Raw genomic sequence first — 24,729 nt, forward strand, 5'->3', positions numbered from 1 at the left:
CCTTAAGACTTAATGTCACACTTCCACAGCTGGGAGTACACAGCTTTATCTTATCTCACTGTCCAGGCAGGCCGATGACTATTTCTAGCTCTTGACCTTTTATTTTAATATTTTTAAATCCATGCAAAGTGCTATAATGCATGAGAAGGGTTTTCGCACCAGCAGCAGGAGCTGCTATGTGCTCAAGTTCTTCTTTTTTTTTTTTTGCTGATTCTGCAAGTTTCAAGGAGCAGGCAGCCCACAAGGCGATGGAGAACAGGGTCAAAGACAACCTGAATTTTGGTAGGGAAGTGGTGAGATCTTTCCAAGGAAGTTGAGTATGTCCATGTACATTCCTACAGAGCAGTAGCAAATTAAAGCCTTACTCCAACGGGAAGAGCAACCAGACCATTCTTCCTAAATGTCAAAAACCTGACAGAAAAGCCCATTATAAACATGTGAGGAGAGTGTGGCTGCCGAAACCACCATTGTGCCAGTGAATGGAATGAATAATAGCCATGAATAATAGCAAAACAATAGCAGGAAATATTGCCTCGTCACCCCACATACATTAGGAACTAAATCACACCCAGGACACACGCACGGATCCAGCATTTGGCAGCGCTAAGCTGCCTTCAATTGGAGTCCCCTTATCTTTCTGCCAGTCTCTGCTGCATCCTGGATGCTCTGACAATAAGTTAGTGGTGACGCTTTCCCCAGCGCTGTATCATTCGCATACAGACTTACATTGAAGAAGTGTGGGGGGGAAATGTGGCCAAAATTCAGCTTTTGCCATGGGAGCAGTCTGGAAAAATGTGTGGCTCGCAAATTGTAATTAGCTTACGTCGCAGTTGAGGCATGGAAACAGCTCCAGCTCTCAAAGGGGTAAACCATGGAAATCAAATTTCCATCTGAATAGAGCCCAGTGGGTTCTAAAATCAAAACATGTGAGTTCGTTTTTGCTGCTGCTATTTAGAAAAGCTGCATTTGCAAGTGTATGTTCAACTGAGATTAGGAGGTAAGAAAAAACCTTTTCATTTTGTTTCACTTTTTCATTCTGAGGGATGAGAGCAAAATAGACCAATCAATAACAATAATTATAATTTTCTTTTTATTGATTGCTCAGAAGTCCTTAAAGGCATCATCATTAACTTAAAGATAACTTCAGGAAATTTATGAGGTTTTTAATTCTCTTCTGACACACCAATAGTAAGTGATTTCTATATTCAGATGTTCAGCCTTCCTGTATAAGAACCTAAGCCAAAATTAGCCAGGTTGAGAGTTGGTTAAATTTAATAGAGTAATTGACACAATCTGGCTTCATTGCTTTTCCTAAGTGGCACATTCAGTAGATGAGGCTGTATTTCGCAAAGCAGAGGAACCACAGAGTTCACCTGTCCCATCCAGCTCCCATCACTTTTTATCCGTGTGATCACGGTCCTCCCTTTCACATCAATGAGAGATGTCAGATAGCAAGTCCCTAAGACTGAAACATTTTAAAGGACAACACATCTGCTGGAAACTTCTTGGCTCATCCAGGTTAGCTGGCCACACACGCATTGTTGTCCTTGAAAAGAAATAGCTGATTCCTTCATCCTCTGTATTCATGGAACACTAAGGAAAGAGCTTTTCAGCTCACCTCCTGTGATAGTACTCTAAACTCCACATTGAACTGCTCAGAAGTTCCTCAGATTTTGGTCAGGTTTCTCACAGGTACCCCTTCTTGTCACCTACTTTGTCAGCCCTTATTGACACCTCTTCTGGCCCTGTGTAAAACACGTCTGCCTCCATCTGTGTCCTCCTGTGCAAGGTATATGAAGTGCATTACTCTGCAAAGAATTCCAGGGAAACACAAGCTAGGAGAGAAGTTTCATGTAATCAATTCCTCCTCTCTAACCCGCAAGTTAAAAATAGCAATGCAAGCCAAGATAAGAGATGCTAGCATGAATAAATAATTGTTTTCTCTGGAACTGAACGTTGGCCCTCGGTTCGTCAATAGGATATTGCTTTATTTCATAGAAGACCAGGATGATAAGTGACCTTGTTCCCAGGCAAATCAAATTTGGATGTATCAAAGAGACAACGTCTTGAGACTCTAGGTAGATTTTTTTGAACTCTACTTTTTCTCAGGACCCCGTGCTATCGTCTGTATAGAGAAAAAAAAAAAGGAAAAAAGAGAATTCCCTAAGAATTAAGCAATAAACTCACTGATCCTGTCTGGTGGGAGCAATCTTTAGTAAGACTTGAAATTACACTTGCTGTAACTACAAAATACCAAGGGTATCATAAAGAGCATCCATGGGACTGAAGGAAGAAGGAAAAGGATAACTTCCCACATCGCTGCCTCTGTCCTTGAAGTTTGGACCCTGCTCAGGGACCACAGGAGGATGTATTTCAGGCTACATTTTCCAACATAGCAGATCCCTAGAGTCGATCAGTCCAAAGTCTGCCCTGGAAGAAGAGTGCTTACTCTGTAAGACATACGTGTGAAAGAGTCTTTAGTTGTCTGTTGAGTCCCCTGGCTTACAAGAAGATGCTGTAGTTTCAAACCAGTGTAATATAAGGGGAAGTGTTAATCTGCAGAATACTAGAAAATCATGTTCCTGCTTGGCCTGATTTTCCTTTTTAATTCTCTCTGTTATTCAGTACAAATAATATGTATGAAGATTGTCTTATTCTTTTCAGCAGGTGCTCAGCCTCTTCCTAGGTCAAATTTTCTATAATTACATTCATTTTACACAATAGTTCATTTATCTCCATCAATTTTGTCTTATGAACGCGTTATGACTTGTTCAAGACCCGGCCATTATGCGTATGTGCTGTTTATACAATGTGCTTCCTTATCATTTCAGTTCAATAAGAGGTTATTCTGCTTCTGAATTATCTGGAAATAGCTTTATTTATTAGCTATCAAGGTTTTCATAAAATTATTATGTTTTACCTAAGAGAGGAGCATACGCGGTTCAAGCATTTCTGTGTGGCGATCACGTTCACAACAACTCTCTGCCTCTGAATGTTTTCAGGAATACAATTTTCATCAGCAGCATGCAGAAAAAAAATCATTGCATTAAAATCTTAGATATTTTGGTAAAATAAGGCAGCAACTTTCATCCACAGTAAACTGTCAGATGTTTTCTAGCTACAAATGTCTAATCCGTTAATAAATTACTGTTACCTGGAACTCATGTCAGAGTCTTCTACTGGTATTTCGAACACGTCCACTAGGAGCTTGGAAAGAATTTCCCTTTCCAAACATCTGCCTTAATTTTCTGCCCAAACTCTCTTTCGATGTGTGGTAAATCATACTATGGGAAAGTGGATAGTGTTGATACACTGAAAAATTCAGCTTTCACCTGAGCTTTGGTGTGTCAGTGACGTACAGCCACCAGGCATGGAAGTGTCTGGCCATGAGGTTTCCTTCTGCCTCTAAAACAGGAAGGGAAGAAAGCAAAGTCATCCTTTCTCTCTGTCAAATTTGGAGGTATGGATTAACAGCCCAAACATTTCAGACTTATTTTTTTCCAAATAAAAATCTTTCATACAATTTCATTCAAACACTCTGGAATATGTGTTGTTCCACCGTGGGTTGTAAGAAACAAAGGGGAAATCTGATAATCTGCCAGGGAAGAGCTTCAAAAATTTACTGTATGTTATGCAAATGTCAAACATATGAGTATACTTATAAACTATTTGAAATATATCTATATACACATTTATAGACAAGTACACTTACTGATGTATACCTACACAGGCGTATTTTCTAACATCATAATTCAAAAGCTCCCCAGCCACCCCTTGAATGAAGCCAAGTGAGAGTCGGTGGGCTGCTCACTCCAGCCAGGCTCCCACGATGTGGGGGGACAACATCAAGAAAGAAATCTGCATCTGGAAATATATCTGTCCCAGTCACAGAACAGTTGCAGCACACCATCAGGTGGTGTGGTTGGTTAGCATGACCCAGATCAGTCACCAGGTTTTCATTCAGTCTCCACACAAAAATTATTTTGCAATCTGCCAGCTATTTCCCAGAGCTTTAGAATGCCCTTTAAATATATTGTGTGGCTGGCATCACTTTGCCCAGAACAAACATAGACCTCAGGCTTGAGGACTATATGTCTTCCAGGGTTTTCTAGCTGCCATCACTTATTGATATTATTTGATTTGCAGCCGCTATTCAAAGTAAACAAACAAAATCTCACAGCTTCTTAAACCTTCCTCCACGTAAGCCACTGATATTTACTGGGAGCAAGAGCGACAGGCAGGGCTTTGTCACACCCACACTCACCTGCCTTTAGAAATAAAAGGAAATATTTAGCAAATTATTTCTTTCCAAGTTTTCAGCCTGTGGCTCCCACTTTCCTGGTATCCCTCTCTGCCACATCTGATCCTTCCTCCCATGGCCATGAGCATCAGCTGGGACAGATGGACCCTTAGCAAATGCCTTGTGGTCCACACAGCAGTGTATTTTCTACCAGCTTCACTGCCCATGAAGCGTAGGGGTGGCTTGGCTGCCTGCAGACCATCCAGCTACCAACCTGTTTGAAAAGAGCCCCAGCCAGCGGATGCTTCAGGTGTTAAATGTGCCAGGGACATCCCCAAGTAATGCTCTAAAAACTTTTTTTCAGACTTGTTTGGCTGGTCCCTGGTAGAGCCCTGTGGAGCCCCTGTCCTCCCCAGTACCACATTGAGCACTCTACCAAGGCTTCTGGCTGCCACCCCCCAGGATCCCCTGACATGCACGCCTTCCTCCAGCCATGGTCATACTGACGTTTCCTTTAGCTGAGAGCCAAACCCCAGGTCCACAGTGGTATTTCAGCATGAAACACCAATTCAGATATCCACTCTCTGCTCATTTTCCATCAGATATTTCTGGACACTTCTGCCTTTGGCAGGAGGCTCTCCTCTTCCCAACAAGCCCGCAGGCTGCCCCTCATTTCATTTGCACGTAACAACTTCCCACTCATTAGCATCAGGTGAACCTCAACCTTCAGGCATTAACAGCAGCTCTCCTCTTGCCTTCCACCAAGACAGATTTTTCTCACAGGACCAGTTATTCAAACACCATTTTCACTGTGCTGCTGCAACAGGTATTGTTATTTGTTTGCTTTTTATGTCAAAAAGCAGCCATCCAGTGTCTCTTTGTGGCAAGTTGCTGGCATAAAGTTCTTGAGTTTAATAAAAATATGCTTTAAAGTCTAGCAAAGCTAACAAATCTATATGTCTTAGCAACAGCCTTCATCAGTGGTGATGGTGGTTGAAGAAGCAGCTCTTTGCCAGAGACTAAAGCACCAGTTACTGGGCAACATTTAATTCCAGCAGCACTCTGGACCACGAGCAGCAAAATCTCACTGCACAGTTTAATTCCTTCCTGACAGGAATCTGAATGGTCATAACACAATGAGCACTCAGCGCCCCAAAAAGCTGGCATTTTTCTCATACGCCCTTTTAATGCAATTACAGGAATAGAGCTGGGTGATTAAATTACGTTTATAGGTTTCTCATATGTACAGAAATAAATATTTCCTTTTAGAGGCAATCTAGCCTGCGTCCCACAGTCTGACAGCAACTCCATGCAAGCCACAAGCATGGACTTTCACTGTTTCCCACAACAGGGGGGACAATTGTGGTATTGAGCACTTCATCACTGTACACAAACATGACACCCGCGTCTGACTTGGCCATGAATTAAAAATGAAGAGGAAGGTTTCATCTGATTAGGAGTGGAGCTGCAGTCACCACAAGGTACAGGCAGCTATCCCTCAGGTGAACAACCAACAGGGCTCAACTGTATCTTCTTGGGTTTTTTTTTTTTCTAAACAAGATTTTCATAATATAGTCTGATTACAGCACTGTCTTTATTTCTGCAGGAAGAGCAGTAATGTGCAGCATGGCCCACAGTTTACATGTTATAGCTTACAAAGGTTCTGCCATAAGACCACAATAAGCACTGTTTTCCAAGGGAAACTCAGTAACTGAAGGATTGTTTTGCTCATGGCTAGCTGCAAAACCTGGGTGAGCTTTGCTTGTGCTCCTGCTCCGGCGCACAGACATCAACTCCGGTGTGGTTCAGTCTGATCTGCACCAGGGTGAGAACAGAACCTGTCAGCCTGGCTCCAGGGGAGCTGACAGCAGATCAATTCTCCCTGCCACCTCCTCGGTGACAGCCTGTGAGCATAACTAAGCCCAGCCACAGGTATATAAACATATTCTGACATTTAATGCAGAATAAAATACACCTTTAGAGGCTGTGGCTGCTTGAGATGGGGGTTCACATATATACTCCTCAGGGAAGGGAGAACACACAGAGCTTTATGTCTCAAATACCCTTAAATTTAATGTTTGGGCACCCTTTTCCTGACTGACCTTGCATGCTTCTCCTTTGTGCCTCTCCCAGTCCCTCCCCACCCTGTGCAAGTCCCACCAGCAGCATTCACCTTCCGTAATGTTAATACAAGAAACAGCCTTTCCTACCCTGCTGCAAACAAAACTGTGCCAAGGATGAAAAATAATTAGCTGTGTCTCTGTGCCTAATATATTTGCATTGTTTAGACAGAGTAGTTAATCATTGGTTAGACCACAACATGTTGTGTGAATTTGGATTATAACTAATACATATTGAGCAGAAGGTTATTAATTACTTTTAAAGGGAGTATTTGATATTATTATTATTGAGAAAGCGAATGCTATTAATTATATTACAATGCTCTGGCAGGGTTCCTGTGGAAATGCTGTGCAAAGAGCTGTTTACTTCTAGACTTCCTTTGTCTTTTTTTCAGAAAGGAGGTACGTAGGGCAAAAAAAAAAAGGCACCACGAGCCAAAATCCTGTTCCCATTAACACTCCTGAAGCACTGAGTGCTATTGAAGGGCTCAGCAAGGCTCTGCAGTTTTTAAAAGCTTTTTTTAAACATAGAGTAAACTGTTCCATTTGCTGTCAATAGTTGGTCTGCTGAAATGTCACTTATTCCCTTGGGTTGGGAATTGGCAAAGGACCATGTCCATGTGGTCCCCAGCGCTAGGCCCACATCCCCAGAAAGGTCATCTGAGGGAGGGAATTGGATCCCAGATTTAATTAGAGGTGTGGTATTTCCAAATGTCCCCTCTCTAAAGTGGCCCTGACTTGTAGAAAAGAAAAGCTTAGGGCACACCTTTTTGTTTAAAAAGGCAATTGGATTAATTCAGCTGAATTTTCTTTGGAATCGCACCATTGCTGTGACAGTTTAGATCCCTGAAAATCCCAGTAAAGGCTCTGATATGCTTCATTTTGCCCCCATTTGTCTTGTACACCATTGCCTTGCCTTTGGCGCAATAAAAATAATCTTTAAAAACAGTCCCATAAACGGATTGACTTTGACCTTCTGAGTATCTTGTCAATAAAATAAAAATGATAAATCTGTTTCAGAGTGCCACTGGCATAATATTAAAGCAGAGTTATAATCCGAAAAGTGACATTTGAAAAATGATGTTATGGGGAGGGGTCTTATTCTCTGTCAACAGCGTCACATAAATAAAGCCCTATTTACAGAGCAGAGAGGTGGTTTTGATAACTGCCAGGCTTGCTCCTGAAACTGGGATGTATAATTCCTTCAGTGTGCTCCCTGCCTCTTACATCATCATTAGCAATTAAAGATTACTGCAGCAAGAAATTAGCTGAGCCTTCTGTTGCCGGTGCATAAAGCAGAGCAACTGCACCTCAGCCTCCTCCTGTGACCCATTCTGCAGTGCTAACACAGCGAAAATGGACTGCTCCTGGTAGAGAAATGACTAAGAAAACCAAGAAAGGGCCCTTTTTTACTACATCATCAGCTGTTTCAAAATACTGAAAGGCAATTAGGTAATAAGAAACTACTGAATATTGTTTAACAAAGTCAAGACGTACAAAAATAAACATAATGTTGAGGGGCAATAGATGCACAGAAGCTCTGATGTATTTGGCTTTATGGGTACATGCCTTAGGTGAGTCTGGCCTGTGGCTTGAATACCTGCAAGCCTAACAAGCTCATTTCTAAAAAACCAGTGTTGTTGCTTTTTCACCATTTCTTTTTCCTTTTTTTTATCATTTATCATTTTCATTTTTGTTATTCTAAATCAAGCTGGTTTTAAATGTATGTGAAGTGCACTTTATGTTACTTGAGCATCAATTTATATCATGACTAAAATCCTTATGCATATCAAACTAAATTTAAGAAAAAATAAAATTCAATGATCACAAGGCTTTGGAACCTCAAAAAAAAAACTTCATTTCTGAGGAGGAGCGATCCAGATACTAATTCCTAAAACTACACTGAGATGACGTGAAAGGGTTAAGGTTTATGTTTCGGATTCAGATATGATTAAAATCTAGATAAATAAAATGTTACCAAGCTTCCAATGTTATATATTTGATTCCTAATTTGAGCTTTTCCCAATGTTTTCCTTGAAAATTAGCCCGGTACTAAGCTGAATCTGAATATAATATATATAATATATAAGATTATATTTATTATATGCAATACATTGCCTGTGTATCATATACAATATACTTGAAAAGTGCCTCTAAGAAATTTGGGGAAGAATTGTTCACAAGGGCATGTAGTTGTAGGATGAGGGGTGATGGCTTTAACCTAGAAAAGGGGAGATTTAAGTTGGATATTAGGAAAAAGTTGGTTGGCTATTAGGAAAAAAATCTACAATATGAGGGTGGTAGATCACTGGAACAGGTATGCCAGAGAGGTAGTGGACACCCCATCCCTGCAGATACTCAAGGTGAGGCTTGATGGGGCTCTGAGTGACCTGATCTAGTGAAGATGTCCTTGCTCGCTGCAGGGGGGTTGGACTAGATGGCCTTCAAGCGTCCCTTTCAACCTAACACATTCTATGGTTCTATGATTCTATAAGAGCACGTATCCCCCTTTAAGAGGTTATTAACAACATCCAACTGAATGAACTCATTTAACCATTGTTCTTTTTCATGCTCTCCAGCTCCTGAGTGCTCACCAGAGGGACACCGCGTCCTTCGCAATCCCTACCGCAGCACCAGGTTTGACTCACTGGAGCTGCAGCGAACAGCAAGTCAGGACCTGGTTTGTGACCACTCCTTGCCACCAGCATGGTACCGTTTCATGATCAACAATAGGCCTGCAGAAATGCCAACGAGATGTGTTGAAGTCAGTAAGACTTAAGCACTAACCCTGGTGTACTTGCATAATTCCTTTGATGTAGCTTTCCTTTCCAGCCACCTCTATACTCACATAGTCAGTAGACTGCAGTGGGGTAGGTGAGTCAGAATAGGAAAACTACTATAATAGTAATAATAATAAATGTCATATCCATGGGCAGTAGTCCAAGACCAGGATTCTATTGGACATGGAATTACTCAAACATAAAGTGTTTTCCAACTATAAAGAGAGATATGTAGTAATTCACATATATCATCAGAAGTTATACCTTTTTTCAAGCAATTCTGTTGTTTTAAGAATGGATTCTGGAACCTGATTCTTTCCCATATAGCTTTTTGTGAATTAGGAGTATGACCTTATTATGAAATCAGAAGAGAAAAATCAGAAAAATTAATATGAAAGGAAGTTCTTTAGTGATACAGAAAGAAAAGCTAAATTTGAGTCTTTTTCCAGTATTTCTTCTTTTATTTGGTTTTATAGCTATGCTAATGGTTTTCCAGAGGAAAAAAGCCCTACCACATAAGACTACTCTCTAAAAAAGAAAAAAACAATAATTATCTGGTTTTATGTGTGTTTAATATGTATGACAATAACACTTAACTTGCAGTGATTTCTGCCGGAGCAACTTGAGACCCAATCTAAAGTCATTGCCATCTCAAATAGCCCAGCTGCAGGAGGTTAGAATAATTTCTAACTCACTGATTAACAAAATTATTCAGAAAATAATAAACTAATTACCATAAATTATTTGAAAGATGAAATATTCAGTCTAGAGTGCCTGGAAGTTTTGGTATGGAGTGATGCTACCCTAGATGGAGAACCTTCTTGAAATTATTGAACAATGTCTCATACCCATTCAAAATGAACCTGTGAACTTGTCACAATAGAAGTATATCTTAATAATCTAATGTCAAATTAAATGCTAAGAGATAATTGTTACATCTGTGGGATTTCTAACTCTCTGTATACACAAACTGTAAATCTAATTAACATGAACAAATTGGCATGATTATTATTGAAATATTCGTTTAATGGCAGGTCATCCTTCAATATCCCACTACATTATGAAATTTATTTTTACAAGTTGCTCTATAAGTGTGTGTGTGTAAATATATATCCTAGGAAATGATTTAATTTGTCATTGCATCTAAGCAAGTTGGAGTATGTAGTAATGCTTGACTGTTTGAGACTTCTTTCCAGAAATACATGCTTTGTTTCTTTTAATCTCTTCTCTAGAGCTTTTTATTCAGGTTTGTATAGCTATATTCATTAGTTTAGTTTCTTATCTTGTAACATAATTCTTGCCGGTGGTTTCTTCATTATCCTCTGAAAGATAGTAAATCTCTGCTTTGCCATGCTGATGAAGGATTACATCTGTTAGATGTCACAACTGGAAGAATGCGCTTCTTTTAGATCTTCACCTTCTGAATCTGCCTCCACGTTCTATCCCTTCCACTTAATTAAGTCATTGTTTAATTTGGTTTTCCATTTAATTTGAGCAAAACCTCTGGAACAAAATAATTTAAATTAATAACTGCACAGCTTCCACTCCCTAATAAGCAGTTATTATTGGACATCCCAGCCTGGCTGGAGCGAGCTGATTTTAATTAAACAAGTCAAAGACAAAATCCTGAACAGACAGAAAAGAAAAGAGACCAAATAAAGCCCAACAATGCTGCTGGAGAGTTAAAAAGTACATTACTCCAGCACCTTGTAAAGTATATGCCTGGTGATATCTCGTTACTGCACGGATACAATTAGCTGCTTATCGATGGATAAGATTAACTTCTTAATTCAAAGTAATAGTAGGTAAGGATTCTTGTCAGCCAATTGAGCTCAAAAGGGATTTAAACCATAATGGGGATTTAGCCATCCTGCCCAGCTGAAGACAGAATTGCAGCAGGACAAGTAGCATGTGCAAGGAGGTGAGTTCCTCAGATCCATCTGCAGTGAATGGCCAGGGGCAGCTGACTCCTTCAGACACCCTCTCAAAAAGTGTATTCTAAACCTTGCTCCATAAGAAAAATGTGTCACCACATCCATATAGGGTTTTTTACCCTAGAAGATACTGTATTCAACAGAGAGCAGATCCAAGTCATGTACAGAAGTTATTTGGGCCTCAGTTTACAGCCGTAGAATCCCAGAATCCCAGACTGATTTGGGCTGGAAGGAACCTCAAAGCCCACCCAGTCCCATCCCCTGCCACGGGCAGGGACACCCTCCACCTGCCCAGGGTACTCAAAGCCCCATCCAACCTGGCCTTAAATTCCTGCCACGGATCCAGGGGCAGCCCCAGCTTCTCTGGGCACCCTGTGTCAGTGTCTCACAGAGATTAATGTTTTGCCTAATATCTAACCTAAATCTCCCTCCTTCAGCTTAAGCCCATTGTCCCTTGTCCTGTCATCACATGTCCTTGTAAACAGTTTCTCTCCAGCTTTTTATGTCACAGCTAAAAGGCACAGTGACCTTTGTAAGGAAAAATGAATAATAGCTCTTAAGAAGCTGCTTCTCATCCACTAATTTAACACACAAGTGAAAAACAGAGAGTAAAATGACAGAAGAAAACCCCAAAAAGCTTTTGTGTCAAAGAGAGTGAAAATATTAATTGTATTCCTGAATTCTCCATCCCTTGAATCCAACTGCTGTCCATAAACTTATTCCTCCAGTGGCAAAATACTTTTGATTGAAATAGCTTTCCAATTTAGGCTTTGCCTGCTGAATTTCTCCAGGGGGTAATGAATGATCCTGACCTTCCTCCCTCTATTTCTTCCTCTCCCCCTGTGCTCCTGAGGAAGCACAGCAATTACTGGATCCTGGGCTTGCACTCTCGGCCATAGCCACTTCCTCATCCAAATCCAAATCCTAGTAGAAAAGCAACACAAATTTGCAATTTTTTTTTATCCCTGGGTATTTAGGCTGCTTCCTACAGGTTACAGACCATTTGTTCTTCAAGAACTGCTAAACTCACTGCAAAAGGCAAAAACCAGTAAAGTAAGAAAGCATAGGGAAATTTTCACTTAGATTAAGGAGCTATATTAAAGAGCAAGAAAGGATGCAGAGATGTGGCTAGATCTAGCAGTGAAATGACCTTCAGAGGAGGAACACAAGTGACAGGAAAATTAAAGTTCAACAGAAGAACTATTAAAAGCGCAGAGAAGTATTTAACAGTCAATATAAGAAAAGCACACATCAGTTCCAGAACTTCAGGCTTCTGAATTAAAATAATATAACGTATACACACATATCTATATGCATGTAGGTACACAAGCACCATGGAAGGAATGAATGCTAAAAAGGGATGTGAGAGAATGCAACCTGCCAATGTTATTGAAGATCTGCTCTCCAACCAGATGAAAGATCAATCCATGGATTACAGAGGAGCGGTGCACGCTGCTAACCATAGCACAAATCCGAATGCCACACCATGCTAATGACAGGCAGGGCTTGTAACTCTGGCTCACCCCTTACAAGGGAGCCAGAAACACGCCTGGAAATGCACTTCTTGCTCTCATTTACATGGGGGTTAAAAGAAAGCATGGATGCTAGTCTGCAACCTTAAGGTAAAATGTCAATTAGGAATTTGATTATGCAAATAATTGGCTCTGGAGCCTGCAGTAATACTGCTGATACCACATGCCTGAGCTGGCTCCATTACTTCTCAAAGCACTGCTAATATTTCCAGCTGTAAGTGGTCAATTGCAAACTCCACATGGTAAATTGAAAAGAAAGGGATTAAATCCAGAATCGCTCTTAGAACAAGTCACTATGAAACACTTGTCCTCTGAAACAGAGCTACCGTATTCGTTCAGTGGTAAGATTAATGAATTTAGTACAATTAGTACAGTTAATACAATTAGTACAGCTAGAGCGCTGAGCACTAAAATCACTGCTCACCCACTGCTGAGGTGAGACACTGGTCTCACTGGTCTCCAGACCTACTGAAAGCAATGTCAGAGTACCTCATCAGCCAGCAGTCCTCTCACAATACCAATACCATTCACTCAAATGTACAGTTCAGCGTTTATATATGTGTGCATATGAAATGCTCATGCTACCTGGACTGCCACATACTCCACACACAGAGATATGTATCTGCACAGCACCACGCCCTGCCAGGTCAAGTTGGACCTCTCAGAGCAGCCATTGCTTCATGCTTGCTTTCCTCCCAGCCTTAAGGCAGTGTCATGGTTTAACCCAGCTGGCAGCTAAAACAACCACGCACCCATCCACTCACTGCTCCCCTCCCAGTGGGGTGGGGAAAGGATTGGAAATGGAAAAAAACCCTCATGGGTTGAGGGAAAGACAGTCTAAGAGGACAGCAAAGGAAGACAATTATATTATACAAGGCAAGTAATGTGTAACACCATTTCTCAGCACCCAAAGTTGATGCTCTGCAAGACCCCATGCCACTCCATCTTCCAGCCCACCCCCAAGGTGAAATATCAAACATATCATATGGTAAGGAATACCTTGGGCCAGCTGAGGTCAGCTGTCTTGTCTGTGTTCCCTCCTAGCTTCTTGGGCATCCCCAAACTTCTTGATGCTGTGGTAGGATTAGAAGCTGAAAAGGCCTTGATTGCTTGTCAACAACTAAAAAATGTCTGTTATTGACATTATTCTCATCCTATATCCAAAACGCAGCACTATACCAGCTGCTAGGGAGAAAATTAACCCTAGCCCTGATGAATTCAGGACAGGCATCCCTTCACTGTGCCTCACTGTTTTATGCAGTCCTGTTAACATGCATGGAAGAAGCCTCCAATTGACCTCTTGCACCACATCAGGGGTCTACTGGCCCCAGGTGCTTGTCCTTGTCCACAGCTGAATGTATTTGAGGGAAGGGCAGGAGTAGGGGAATAGTTTCAGCTTTTTACATTACCAGTCTCCAGCAGCCCCTGGTTCAGGAACCTCTGGATTCAGACATTGGTTGTGTGAGACTTAAATGTGATTTCTCTCCCATGGGCCAGCCTAGTCACTGTCATTTTTTATAATCCACAATCCTTCAGCAAGGGTTCCTACGGATATGACACTCTGTTCTGGATATGTCCAGTAATACCTGTCTGCTATGGTATATCAAGATTACATCCAGTTTCCTTCTTTCAGAAATTGCATTCTCTACATGAGCAAAACCATCTCCAAATTTGTATACAACCCAAATGCATGTACAGCTGCAAATGTGGCACAACAAGGACGAGTCATGCAGTAAGAGCTGTTGTTTTCTCAACAGTCACATTTTTAACAGCATAAATTTACTTTTTTTATATATATACATGCATACACACACACACACAGCTCAATGCTAATCTTTGGCCTATAAAACAAGGTCACGTTAAAGCATGTCAAATCTAACCTTCCTATTATGCTTAATATTGTAGCCCCTGGAGAAGCAGATTTACTTTTTCCCTTGCTCAGTTTGATTTCCTCCTCTACTTGAACTGTTGTAGAATATTTTATACTCAAAACACAATAGCTCAAGTGCATACTATTAATTTTTTATTTTGTTTCAATTTTTATTTTGCTCTGAGTCTAAGTCTACTTTGATTTGCAATTGTTTTATGAACTTGAAAGCAAGTGACACTTTCAAGGTATTATTTCATGTTTTCATCTGTAATTCTCTTTCTCGCCTGCATACGTGAATACTCCAGGATCATAATGGTAGGTATGAAGAGGCTTTGTTTTTCTTGTTTGTTTTTCAGGCTCACAAAATGCCTTCTGTAGAAATTACAATTACAGCCTCTATTGTTCAGAAGCATGTACTTAAAAGACACACACGACAGGCACTGGTTTAATTGCTACTACAGATATTCCTGACGTAAACTGATTTCTGTGGAGTTCAGCCCCAGATTGAAATAAAAAAAAAAAAGACCCAAAAACTTATTTACTTTAACTTACTACAATGAAATCCAAAAATCTAAGACAAAGTAAAGTTTTGAGAGGATAACAGATGCAAAAATCACAATGCTTTAACTGCCAACCAACAGTATACCAAAAAGCCTTCCATCTCCATCTAACTAAAACAATGCATTTCTCACATATGGTGCTACTTATTTTTAACAGCATAATTTCAGTGCAATACCCAAGTGACAAGAACAATCAAGCTTGATTTCTTTGTGCAATTATAAAGAACCTTAGAGTGTTCAATCAATCAAACTAGTTGATTCTCCAAACCCCGACTAAATGGAAGGAGACATCATTGGATTAAACAATAATGATTTGTCCCATTGTTTTGGCAAAGGGGGAACAAATTTAATTTTTTTTCATTTAGGTTTTCTGAACTGAATTATTTAGATGATTAGCCACTGCCTAATTATGAATCTAAAATACTTAATGAATGCTTACCTGCCACATAGAGGTGCGGTGAAGATTAATTAGGTAAGGTTTATAAAATGCTTTGAAGATTAAAACCTTCACGTAATTATCATTGCATAAAGTACGAAAGGATACTGATCACTAAAGAAGCCTGACAACAGCCTAAAAACTCCTTTTTGGTGTAGGTAAATTCTCCTTTGTACAAACTGTCTCATTGGATACCAGTTGCAAGTCCCAGTAAACATGTTGACTGAAGTACTCGAGGGCATCTGATCTCTTACATGGAGTGCTGATCAGAAGTCTGCTGCAGCTCTCCATCCAGGATGCTGCATAATGACATGTAAGGGACCCAGACTCTGGATGGGGACCTACTATTGCTCAACATGCTCGGAAGCAAATGGATGGGCTCTGGGCACACACAACCTTCCCCATGTTGCTGATACTGTAGACTATTCTTCTTCCTGCTGCATAGCTTTCCTTCCAAGTGAGAAAGGCTGATACTTTGCACACCACAGCAAGAGTGCTGCGGTGCAGTCTACGTGATGGAGCTCACCTGGAGAGCCCCAGCAAAGCCATTGTCTGAGTCTCACCACTGGCTTCCCAGCAGACAAGCTCCCGTATGGCTCAGGAATACGCTCCTCCGTGGAGGCAGCTGAATGATTCCTCTCCTTCATTTTGGATCTGCTGCTGAACTGTGGTGTGAGATTCCCACAGCTTTATGCTATTCTTAGAGCAGCGATGACTGTAGTTATTGCAGGTAAATGCTGCATCTTAAGTGTCAATCATTTGCTACCTCTGAATTCAATTTTCTAGTTGCTCTCTTGAACGACTGCCACAAAATTTAGTGCCAGTTATGCCACAGCTGGGACTTGGAAGTTTTGGCTTTTTGAAGCCTCTTCTCCTAGAGATTTTTTCCTGACATATTTTTTTCTTGGTTTGGTTTTTTGTTTGTTTTCCCATTCCTATCTCTACTGCTCATTGAATACATGAATATACATTTGCCCTTGCCTTCCTAGATCTGTTTTCTAATTCACAGAGGACTCACGCAGCGAAATCCTTTTGGCTAGCGTGGGGCAACTCTCCTGACTGAGATGGACAGCATGGAGCTCAAAGCAGGAAATACATGTGTGTATGTCATAAAGCTGCCAGGAAAACAGAAATACCTGATGTGTACCAAAATTCTCACTTGGCCACCCTGTAATATCACCATTTGTTACAAGAACTTGCTTTCTCACACTCTGACTTACCCCGGGTACGAAGTCAGTCAAAGGGGTCGTTATTGCTTGTAATTTGTGCATGTTACATAATCAACTCTTTCACTCCAACGTTTCCAGTTGCAAGGCTCTCCAACAACAAACCCGGGTGCTGCAGATCACAGTGGGGGGTTATCAGGAAGCCTGCACACAAGGCGGGTGGCTGACGTCAGTGGTGCTAATCCCTACTTTTCTCCAGCACTGAAATGCCTCACAGGCTTGTGGAGAGGATAAAAATCAAAGAGGGAGAAAATCACTGTCCTCTTATTTCAGCCTTTTATTTTTTCTGCCTCGATGTTGTAACAGAGGATGCAGACCCACTTTTATGCACAGATATGTCTTTTCTCCCAGCCAGGATGCACTCGCATCTCTCTATTTATCTACATGGCCCATAGCATAGCAGATAGATGGGTGTCTCATTAATGAACTGATCTTTCCAGCACTGCTGCAAGGCAGGGAAGTGCTATTACCATCTCAGCTACCTCTACCTCTGCTTTAGAGATAAGGAAGTGAGGTGCTCAAAGACTAAGTGATTTTCCCAAGGTCAGGCAGCAGCCAGGGAAACTGAGGCACGGCACGTGCCTGGCAGAGGCAGCCCCACTGGGGCAGCGCTGATGTGTTGGTGACAGTTACATTGGTAAAAGCAGAAGCAAATAGATGCAACAGCTCATTCTGAGCAGCAAAAGGTCTTCCACAGAATATTGTTTGAGTGGCTTTTTCAGTGTGTTCAGCCGTGGGTGCAAATGTGCTCTGAGATACAGGCATTTGCAGGAGATCAAGTCACCTCAAAGCAATGAAGGTCACTTTTCAGCAGCTAAATGTCAGTAAATTGTGGCAACAGCCCTTTGCAGCAGGTGTTAGCAGCACTGGGAATGCTTCCCATGGCATGAGCTGTGCCGGCATCCCTCCTCCTCCTCCTCCTCCTCCGCCTCCTCCTCCTCAGGCAGTGAGCACTGGTGCCAGCTGCGGGGTCAGTGGGAGCAGGGACTGCCCCGTGAGGGATGAGTAGGCTGCCCTGTGTCTCCTTACCAAACCATTTTCCTTCAGGGCTTCTGCTCTGGATAAATTTTGCTCCACTCCTGTGTGTCGTTACAAGCGTATGCTTGCAAATGTGCTTTGGAAACACATTACTTCACATCGGATTCCACTCTCAAAGTCAGAATTTCATCAGGATACAAGCTCCCAACATCTGCATTTTGCCCAGCACAGAAATCACCAGTGTCCCCCAAAGCTCTAAGTAAATTAACAGAACAAACCCCTTAAAAAGTTCCACAGGATGTGGCTTTTCCATAAAGGAATGGATTCATCCAAAATTCCACATAAAAGCACTTTTATACTGATCCCCTCTTCTCCATTGCTAACGCACAGACATCAGGCTGCTCCTCCCTGGGGGCATCCATGGGGACATTGAGGACAAGGGGCACCGAAAGAGGAAGGTGGCATCAGCCCCTTCTGCTCTGCCACTGCCTCATTTCTGGGTGAAAACCAGACTTTGGACAATTTAAAAGTTTTTAGAAGCCTGACAATAAGTAGCTACAAATGGAAGTCAGATTTTTTTGTCACACCATATCCTTTACTTCCTTCCAGCTCTTTCTTGTTTTCTCTGGGTGTGCAGCCTTCCCCGTCCCTGCTTGCCAGCTTGTAGATCTCCCAAGTAAAATCCAACTGGAGGGCACTGATGGGTGGTGTAATAAATTTATCCTTTGACTTCACCACTTCCTCTGCTGTCACCAAAAAAAAAATAATAAATCCAATTTTAAAAAGTGAAGCAGCAAACTTGGACCAGTGGGAAAAAAAGGCAGAATTATTTTTTTTCCAATATGATATATACCTAAATGTTCACACAGGGAAGAATCCTGTCCCCTGTGTCAGGCTGCTAGAGATATTTCACTATCTCTGAAGAAATACAAAGCAATGGCAGCAGTCATGCTCTGTGGAATATGACTGATATCTGAGAGTAAATTATTGTCAGTGTTTGGTAATAATTTCCCCTCTAATACCTGTATGCTTTGCATATTGGCAAATGATAGGTAACAGTGCAGAATAACGAGTTACTGTTGTAATTGGCTCTGTATATTTTATTAGGCTCTGATTATGCCTAATCTCCTCACTGAGGTACTTAAATTAAAGAAAACTTTGGATTGTCATGTCCCCTGTAGTCAGTGAAAAGAGCCTGACAGGTACAGAGGGCATTTCAGATCTGAGATGCCTGAACATCAATATATGAGTTAGGAAAGGTAGATCTGGTGCAACCTCTCCCAGCCGTGACTCAAAATGTCATAGTTTAAACTATGTAGGACCAAACCTTTCTGCTTTGGATGTCCTGTGTTCAGGGTATTCAGGGAATCTGTTAGTAGATAGAAGCTTAAAGGACAAAAATGCCAGAAAAACTGATCAAATCATGTATATCCTGTACATGTGATTCACAGACTGGTTTAGGTGGGAACGGACCCATGGGCAGGGACACCCCCACCAGCCCAGGGTGCCCAAAGCTCCATCCAACCTGGCCTTGAACCCTGCCAGGGAACCAGGGGCAGCCACAGCTCCTCCAGGCAACCTGTGCCAGGGCCTCACCACTGGCATACATCCGTATTTTGCATATGTTTCCCTTCAAGAGTGAAACCTAAGATCTTCACTCCCCTTGTGCTCTGCCAGCCTTTGTTTCCCTCTGCCACAGATGGAGCACGGATGGAAATGACCAGTTGATGTGGCCCAAAGTGTACTTTCCAGAGAAGGGATCTACCCCACCTTCCTCTTTTCCATACAAACCAAACAAAACAGAGGAAAATACTTTGGAATCCATTTATTGTTTTCTTTAAGAATTTTATCTGTACAAAGACACCTCTCTAAACTGGGCGAGACATTTTCATGCCCACCTACACCGCTTTTTTTACTGACCCTCCAAGTTCAAAGTCTTGAAACAAAGTCCTCCCCACTCAAAGTCTTGGGTGTTAGCGATTCTCCACAGGGCCCTGCTGCTTTTGCTGTAAACAGTTTCTTTTGTGTGCATCCTCAGATGAACAAATGTGGGACACAAGCTCCGGTGTGGCTGTCGCTGAAGTCTGAATCCCTGCCGGTTCCCGGTGAGAGCAAGTGGCTCACGGCCTGTGCTACCTGGCAGGTCTTCTTTGGAGGCACCAAGGACTGCTGCTTGTTTCGGATCCCCATCGCCGTCAGGAACTGCGGCGAATTCCTTGTGTATCTCCTGCAGCCTACTCAAGGATGCATGGGCTACTGCGCAGAAGGTGGGGATCAGGGCAGTATTTGTCAATAAGATCACATATACCTCTCTGGCTGTGTGTTCAAAGGTCCTGGTATTGCAATGCACATCTCAGAGACCTTGTGAGCCAAGCATCACTCCCAGTTAGATGTAGACTGTGTAGGAAATAAATCAGCAGTGGTCCAAGGTGTTCCTGAGGAACAGCTATTATCACTGGCTCAAAATGTAATTTGGTTTGTACTACTGAAGTGTTCTTTGCTTGGTTACAGTTCACATGTAACCTTTCCTACTGTCTTTGCCTCTACTTTGGTTTGAAGTTGCACAGCCAGTGAGCAGAGGCATCTTGGTTTTACTGAGGGACTGTATCCAGGATACTGCCTCTAAGGTCTGTTCTTATCTTTGGTAATCCTGTATTCTGCCCCCCCTCCCAACCCCCCCCAAATAAAAGATAATTCTGAAACTGGAAAAAAAAAAAAAACCCACAAACTGATAACATCTTTTTCGTGACATTTATATAATTACTCTCATCAGAAATAATTTTCAGCCTACTACAAGAGATCTAACCTCTGTTCGGTAGCTAGGAAACAAAGGAGTAGCAGAAAGCAATTGCTCACTCCGTTAAACCTTCTGAACTTCGGAGCATGTTCAGGTGCATATGGATTTAGGCAGAAAAGACATCTCTTTCTCAAAAGGAAAAATTACCTTTATATTTCCCTTTCAGCATTTTTTGGACAGAGACATGACACGCTGAGAAACGGCTTATCACCTTTCAATCAGGCAAAATCCAAGCTTAAATAAATTTTGGAGAGAGAGAGATATCTGTTTTCTTATCTTTATCAATATTTTAACATTCCCACATGAAGGAAATGGGGAGGAAAGGCTCACAGAAAGTGAGATTAATACACTATTTGAAATAAAAAATACCCATTAAAATAAATGTAACCGCTCCTTAATTTCCATGATTTTGTCTCAGAAATTACTTTTTAACAGAATGCATTTTCCAGTTTAAGATCAGGCCTTTTTACACTGTAAGGTTTCTATGACCTTTGCTTGAAGATTTTTTTTACCAGTGCTTCTTGGGTGATTAGTTTTCTCCTTTCTTTTGATCCATACTATCTTTGTAATGAAAATCTGCATGCATTTTGCATAGAAGAAAGTTGGTCCCTTTCCATCTATCCCAAACCAATGACCTTCTGCCTTTTTCTTAATAGTGTTATTGAAGCTTTCACCTTTTCCCTAGCCATTTCCATGAGGTTCAGCTCTCCCAAATCTTTAAAGTCTTGTCTTTAGGGTGTTTTTGCATTAGCATATATTGGATGGGAAACACCCACAGCCGAGTTTATTTTACTGTGGTTGTTAACTCACTGTTTTAAATTCATCTGGAATCGTGGAACCACATCCTATGCAGTGGGGTCCAGCTGGTACCATCACAGCTTCTTGCCAGTGTTGTTACCCTGGCCCCATCCTCTGGAGGCTGGGGGGCAGGACACCAGTCAGCACTTCTGAGCTGCAAAACAGAATGAATTAAGAAGCTTCATGGCTGGCAGAAAGGACATGGCTGGGAAAAGCGGCGTACGCGCTTGCAATTCTGCTCACATCCTCCCATGGGACAATCACCTAACTTTGTCCTTCTGGAATAATTTCCTGCAGAAAGTCATGATGTGAGACACAGTTTGAGGCAGCTTCCCTTAGAAATGAAAGAGAAAAGGCTATCATCAGCTGGCCTTTATTCATATATTCAGTGACTTGTTTCTGTTTCCTACCTGTTGTTATTTGCTCTAGACAGACGTTAACCTATTGGTTCTTCATTCTGCTGTAACAGCCTCGTACCTTATTCTCTTGGGCTTCTGTAATATTTTCTACACTCCTCCAAACGTTTCTTAATTTATCCCTTCAAAGCTTCTGAACCAGCTCCATGTTCCTTTTGAGTCTGGGTCTCTAGAGATGAAAGAACATCAGCCTACAGTATTATACATCCCTTTGTTTTTTACTTTCTAGGAGAGTTTAACAGAAAGAAAAGTTTCAGACTTCATTGCTTCTTGATGCCTATAGAAAGCAAGCTGTATTTTTAGAGCAGTGGCATTATTCTGGGCTAAGGGAGAATATATTGAGCAGATTCAGCCTAGGTACGTCCCAGAACAGCCTGGAAAGGATCTTCACAGCACGGCACTGTGGGCTAGGTACTTTCTGAGAGCCAGTTTACCTCTGCAACATAATGATTTCTCATATCTCTTCTGTACTTACTGCAAAACCTGGATCAAAAAGCTGTGCTTCAGGGGAATGCAAAGCTGATGGCTTCTGCCAGAGTAATTAATTTCTATTAATCCAAGTGCTTCATTTCAATAACTTTTCTCTTGCTGCAAGTAAGGAAAAAAAAGGCAGAAAAATATTTATTATAATATCATAATAACAATAGGTAGCCAGTACCCAATTAGTAATTTTTTGCATTTAATATGGAATATATTTGCTTGCTTACATAGTTAATAAACAAATCATAGGAATATATGTAGCTTTTCTCTTGTGTTTAGTTGCCCTGAAATCTTCTCATTGAGTGAACAACTGCAATATTAAACAACATCTTGTGCTACATCCTTTTGTTCTCTTCCTCCAGACAAACTCAGCAGCCTGGCTTTGCAGCCGGTGATAAATCCCGAGCTCATTCATGGTCGTGTCCACCTGAAGTGCAGTTACAGCCACCCCTCCTCAAAGCCACCGCTGCAGTACATGGTGGTCTGGTCGCGCCTCTCCACCCCTGGCAAGAAGGAGCAGATTCAGCGTGACACCACCCTCCAGTCCTTTTCCTACGTAGAGATGAATGGCTTAAACCTCAGACTGGGAGATACGGTAAGGCCACCCCTCCTTCAGCAAAAAAGGGCGAAGGCTCAGTGGGATCAAACCCTTAAATCTTTGTTGTGCTTCCATTAGTGCTGCTCCTCATTCATTACACAACTACTGCAGGAAAAAAACCCACACTGAAACTGTTTTGCAATAGGATTATTTACCCGATTCAGGGTCTGTATGATTTCTTTGGAACACAGCAAGTTCACAGGAGCTATCCATTTCACTGTTTTCTAAAGGTAGCTTGAATATTTGTGCTTACATCACAGCTTAAATGCCATGAAGTTGGTATGAGTAGTAGGTACATGTGTATATGTGCCTGAGCCAATTTTTGCTTAGTATTTTTTGTTGGTACCTTGCAGTGAGAATTTGCAGTAGAGGCAGATGTACTATATGTACTCAGTAATTTTTATACTCACAGACCAGAGACACAATAACATCTTTTCATAGAAAAGAAAGACGGTACATTTTAAAATAGAGGGAGGTTTATTTTATGGTCTTTTTTCATGGTGTTCTGCCTCTCTGATTCCAAATTCTTGGTTCAATAGCATACTGAAAGATAGAGTTCATTACAAAACAATCTTTAAGAAGTATATTTGATGTCTTACATAGCAACACAGATCTACTTTCAACAACAAAACCTACACAGAAGCCAATACAAGATGTGGGGGGAAAAAAAAATTACTTCTGTATGAATTCATGACCTTTCATGGTACAGAAACAAGACTTTTAAAGTTAAATTAGGTTCATAACTTTTATAGGCAGAGAGCCATTAGTGATGCTACAACAAACTGAAAGAATAAACAGGGATAATGGCCTTATGTTAAAAGTAGGTTGGAAATAGTCCTGGCATTTTGCAGCTCTTCCTTGAGATATTTAAGATATTTAAGAAATGTGAACAAGCTTTTTCCAGTTCTTGAAAGGACGAGTCATTTAGAACAGTAGCACAATCTAGATGATGGGGTTTTTTTCTCATTTTTCCTTGTAATTATGCCTCCTGAGTTCAGAATCTGACTGATGCTGCCCTCGCTTATATGATAACATGAGGCAGACAACTGCCAGTTTAAGACAAGTTTGCGTTACAGAGATATTTTCATCAAAATAATTTCACTTGCAATCACTTCAAATCCAGTTTTAACAATCCTGAGGGATTCAGAGAAAATACAGTTCGGCTAACTAGTAGCATCACCAAATCTTTATAAGGCGATTTTTATTATATCAAGTTCTCAGTAAGCCCTTCTTTGTCCTCTGCTGAAACCCACATGTTTAATTTAGTGGGTTTAGTGAGACTAAAATGTTCTCTTTCTTGCTAGAATTTTTTTTTTAAATGTCTTCATGGCCTATTTGACTAATTATAATTATCCATAAATCATCATCACTGGTGAAAACCAAGCAATGAAGCCTCAGCCATAACTTGGGAATTCAGTTTTACATGATAAAGATTTAAAAAGCATTCTGCCATCCTGCTCTGGGTGTCCTTTTAGAGTCACAAAGCAGCAGACTCTCCTTTCTCCTCCATCGGTGTAAACCCAAAGCAATTTATTAAGCTTTGGTAGGGTGGCAAGCGAAGGGAAGGTGATGCCACTAAAGGGAGAGTCAGACCCCAAGGACCACTCAGAGCCACAGAGGCACTTCATAACTTTCCACCCACACAGGAAAGATACAGGTGGAAAGCTTTTTTCTTGGGCAGCTTTAAAGGGAGGCCAAATCCCCACTGATAAAAGCAATGTTAGAGAGGAGACAATGAATATTACCCCTTCTCTGTGCACATTCCACCAGTAGCATCTCCATGGCTGCACAATGCCAGGGCACGTGGGTGACACTGAAATCAGAATTGTCCCCCAGTATGCAGAATTCTGCAGCGTTTTGAAAACTGCTTTCTTTATTTTTAACCTGCTCTGTGTCTACCTGTCCACAGCCTGAATGTGATCTCAATGCTTTGATAATCTGAAACCAGCACCTTCTCTATTCAT

The 24,729-nt window shown here is 41.3% G+C and overlaps 1 protein-coding gene across 1 annotated transcript in view; it reads left to right on the forward strand.

Annotated features, from left to right (window-relative positions):
* The window catches only part of LOC311192972 (von Willebrand factor D and EGF domain-containing protein-like), a gene marked incomplete at both ends in the record, with an annotated part of 188,717 nt that overhangs the window by 29,870 nt on the left and 134,118 nt on the right, over positions 1-24,729 (forward strand). The window contains 3 exons of the mRNA XM_084265664.1: positions 8,940-9,124; positions 19,715-19,943; positions 22,530-22,762. Coding sequence (XP_084121790.1) covers positions 8,940-9,124; positions 19,715-19,943; positions 22,530-22,762 — 647 coding nt within the window. The remainder of the gene's footprint in view (positions 1-8,939; positions 9,125-19,714; positions 19,944-22,529; positions 22,763-24,729) is intronic.

The sequence above is a fragment of the Gallinula chloropus genome (genome assembly GCF_964237585.1).
Source record: "Gallinula chloropus genome assembly, chromosome: 5".
NCBI classification, from domain to species: domain Eukaryota; kingdom Metazoa; phylum Chordata; class Aves; order Gruiformes; family Rallidae; genus Gallinula; species Gallinula chloropus.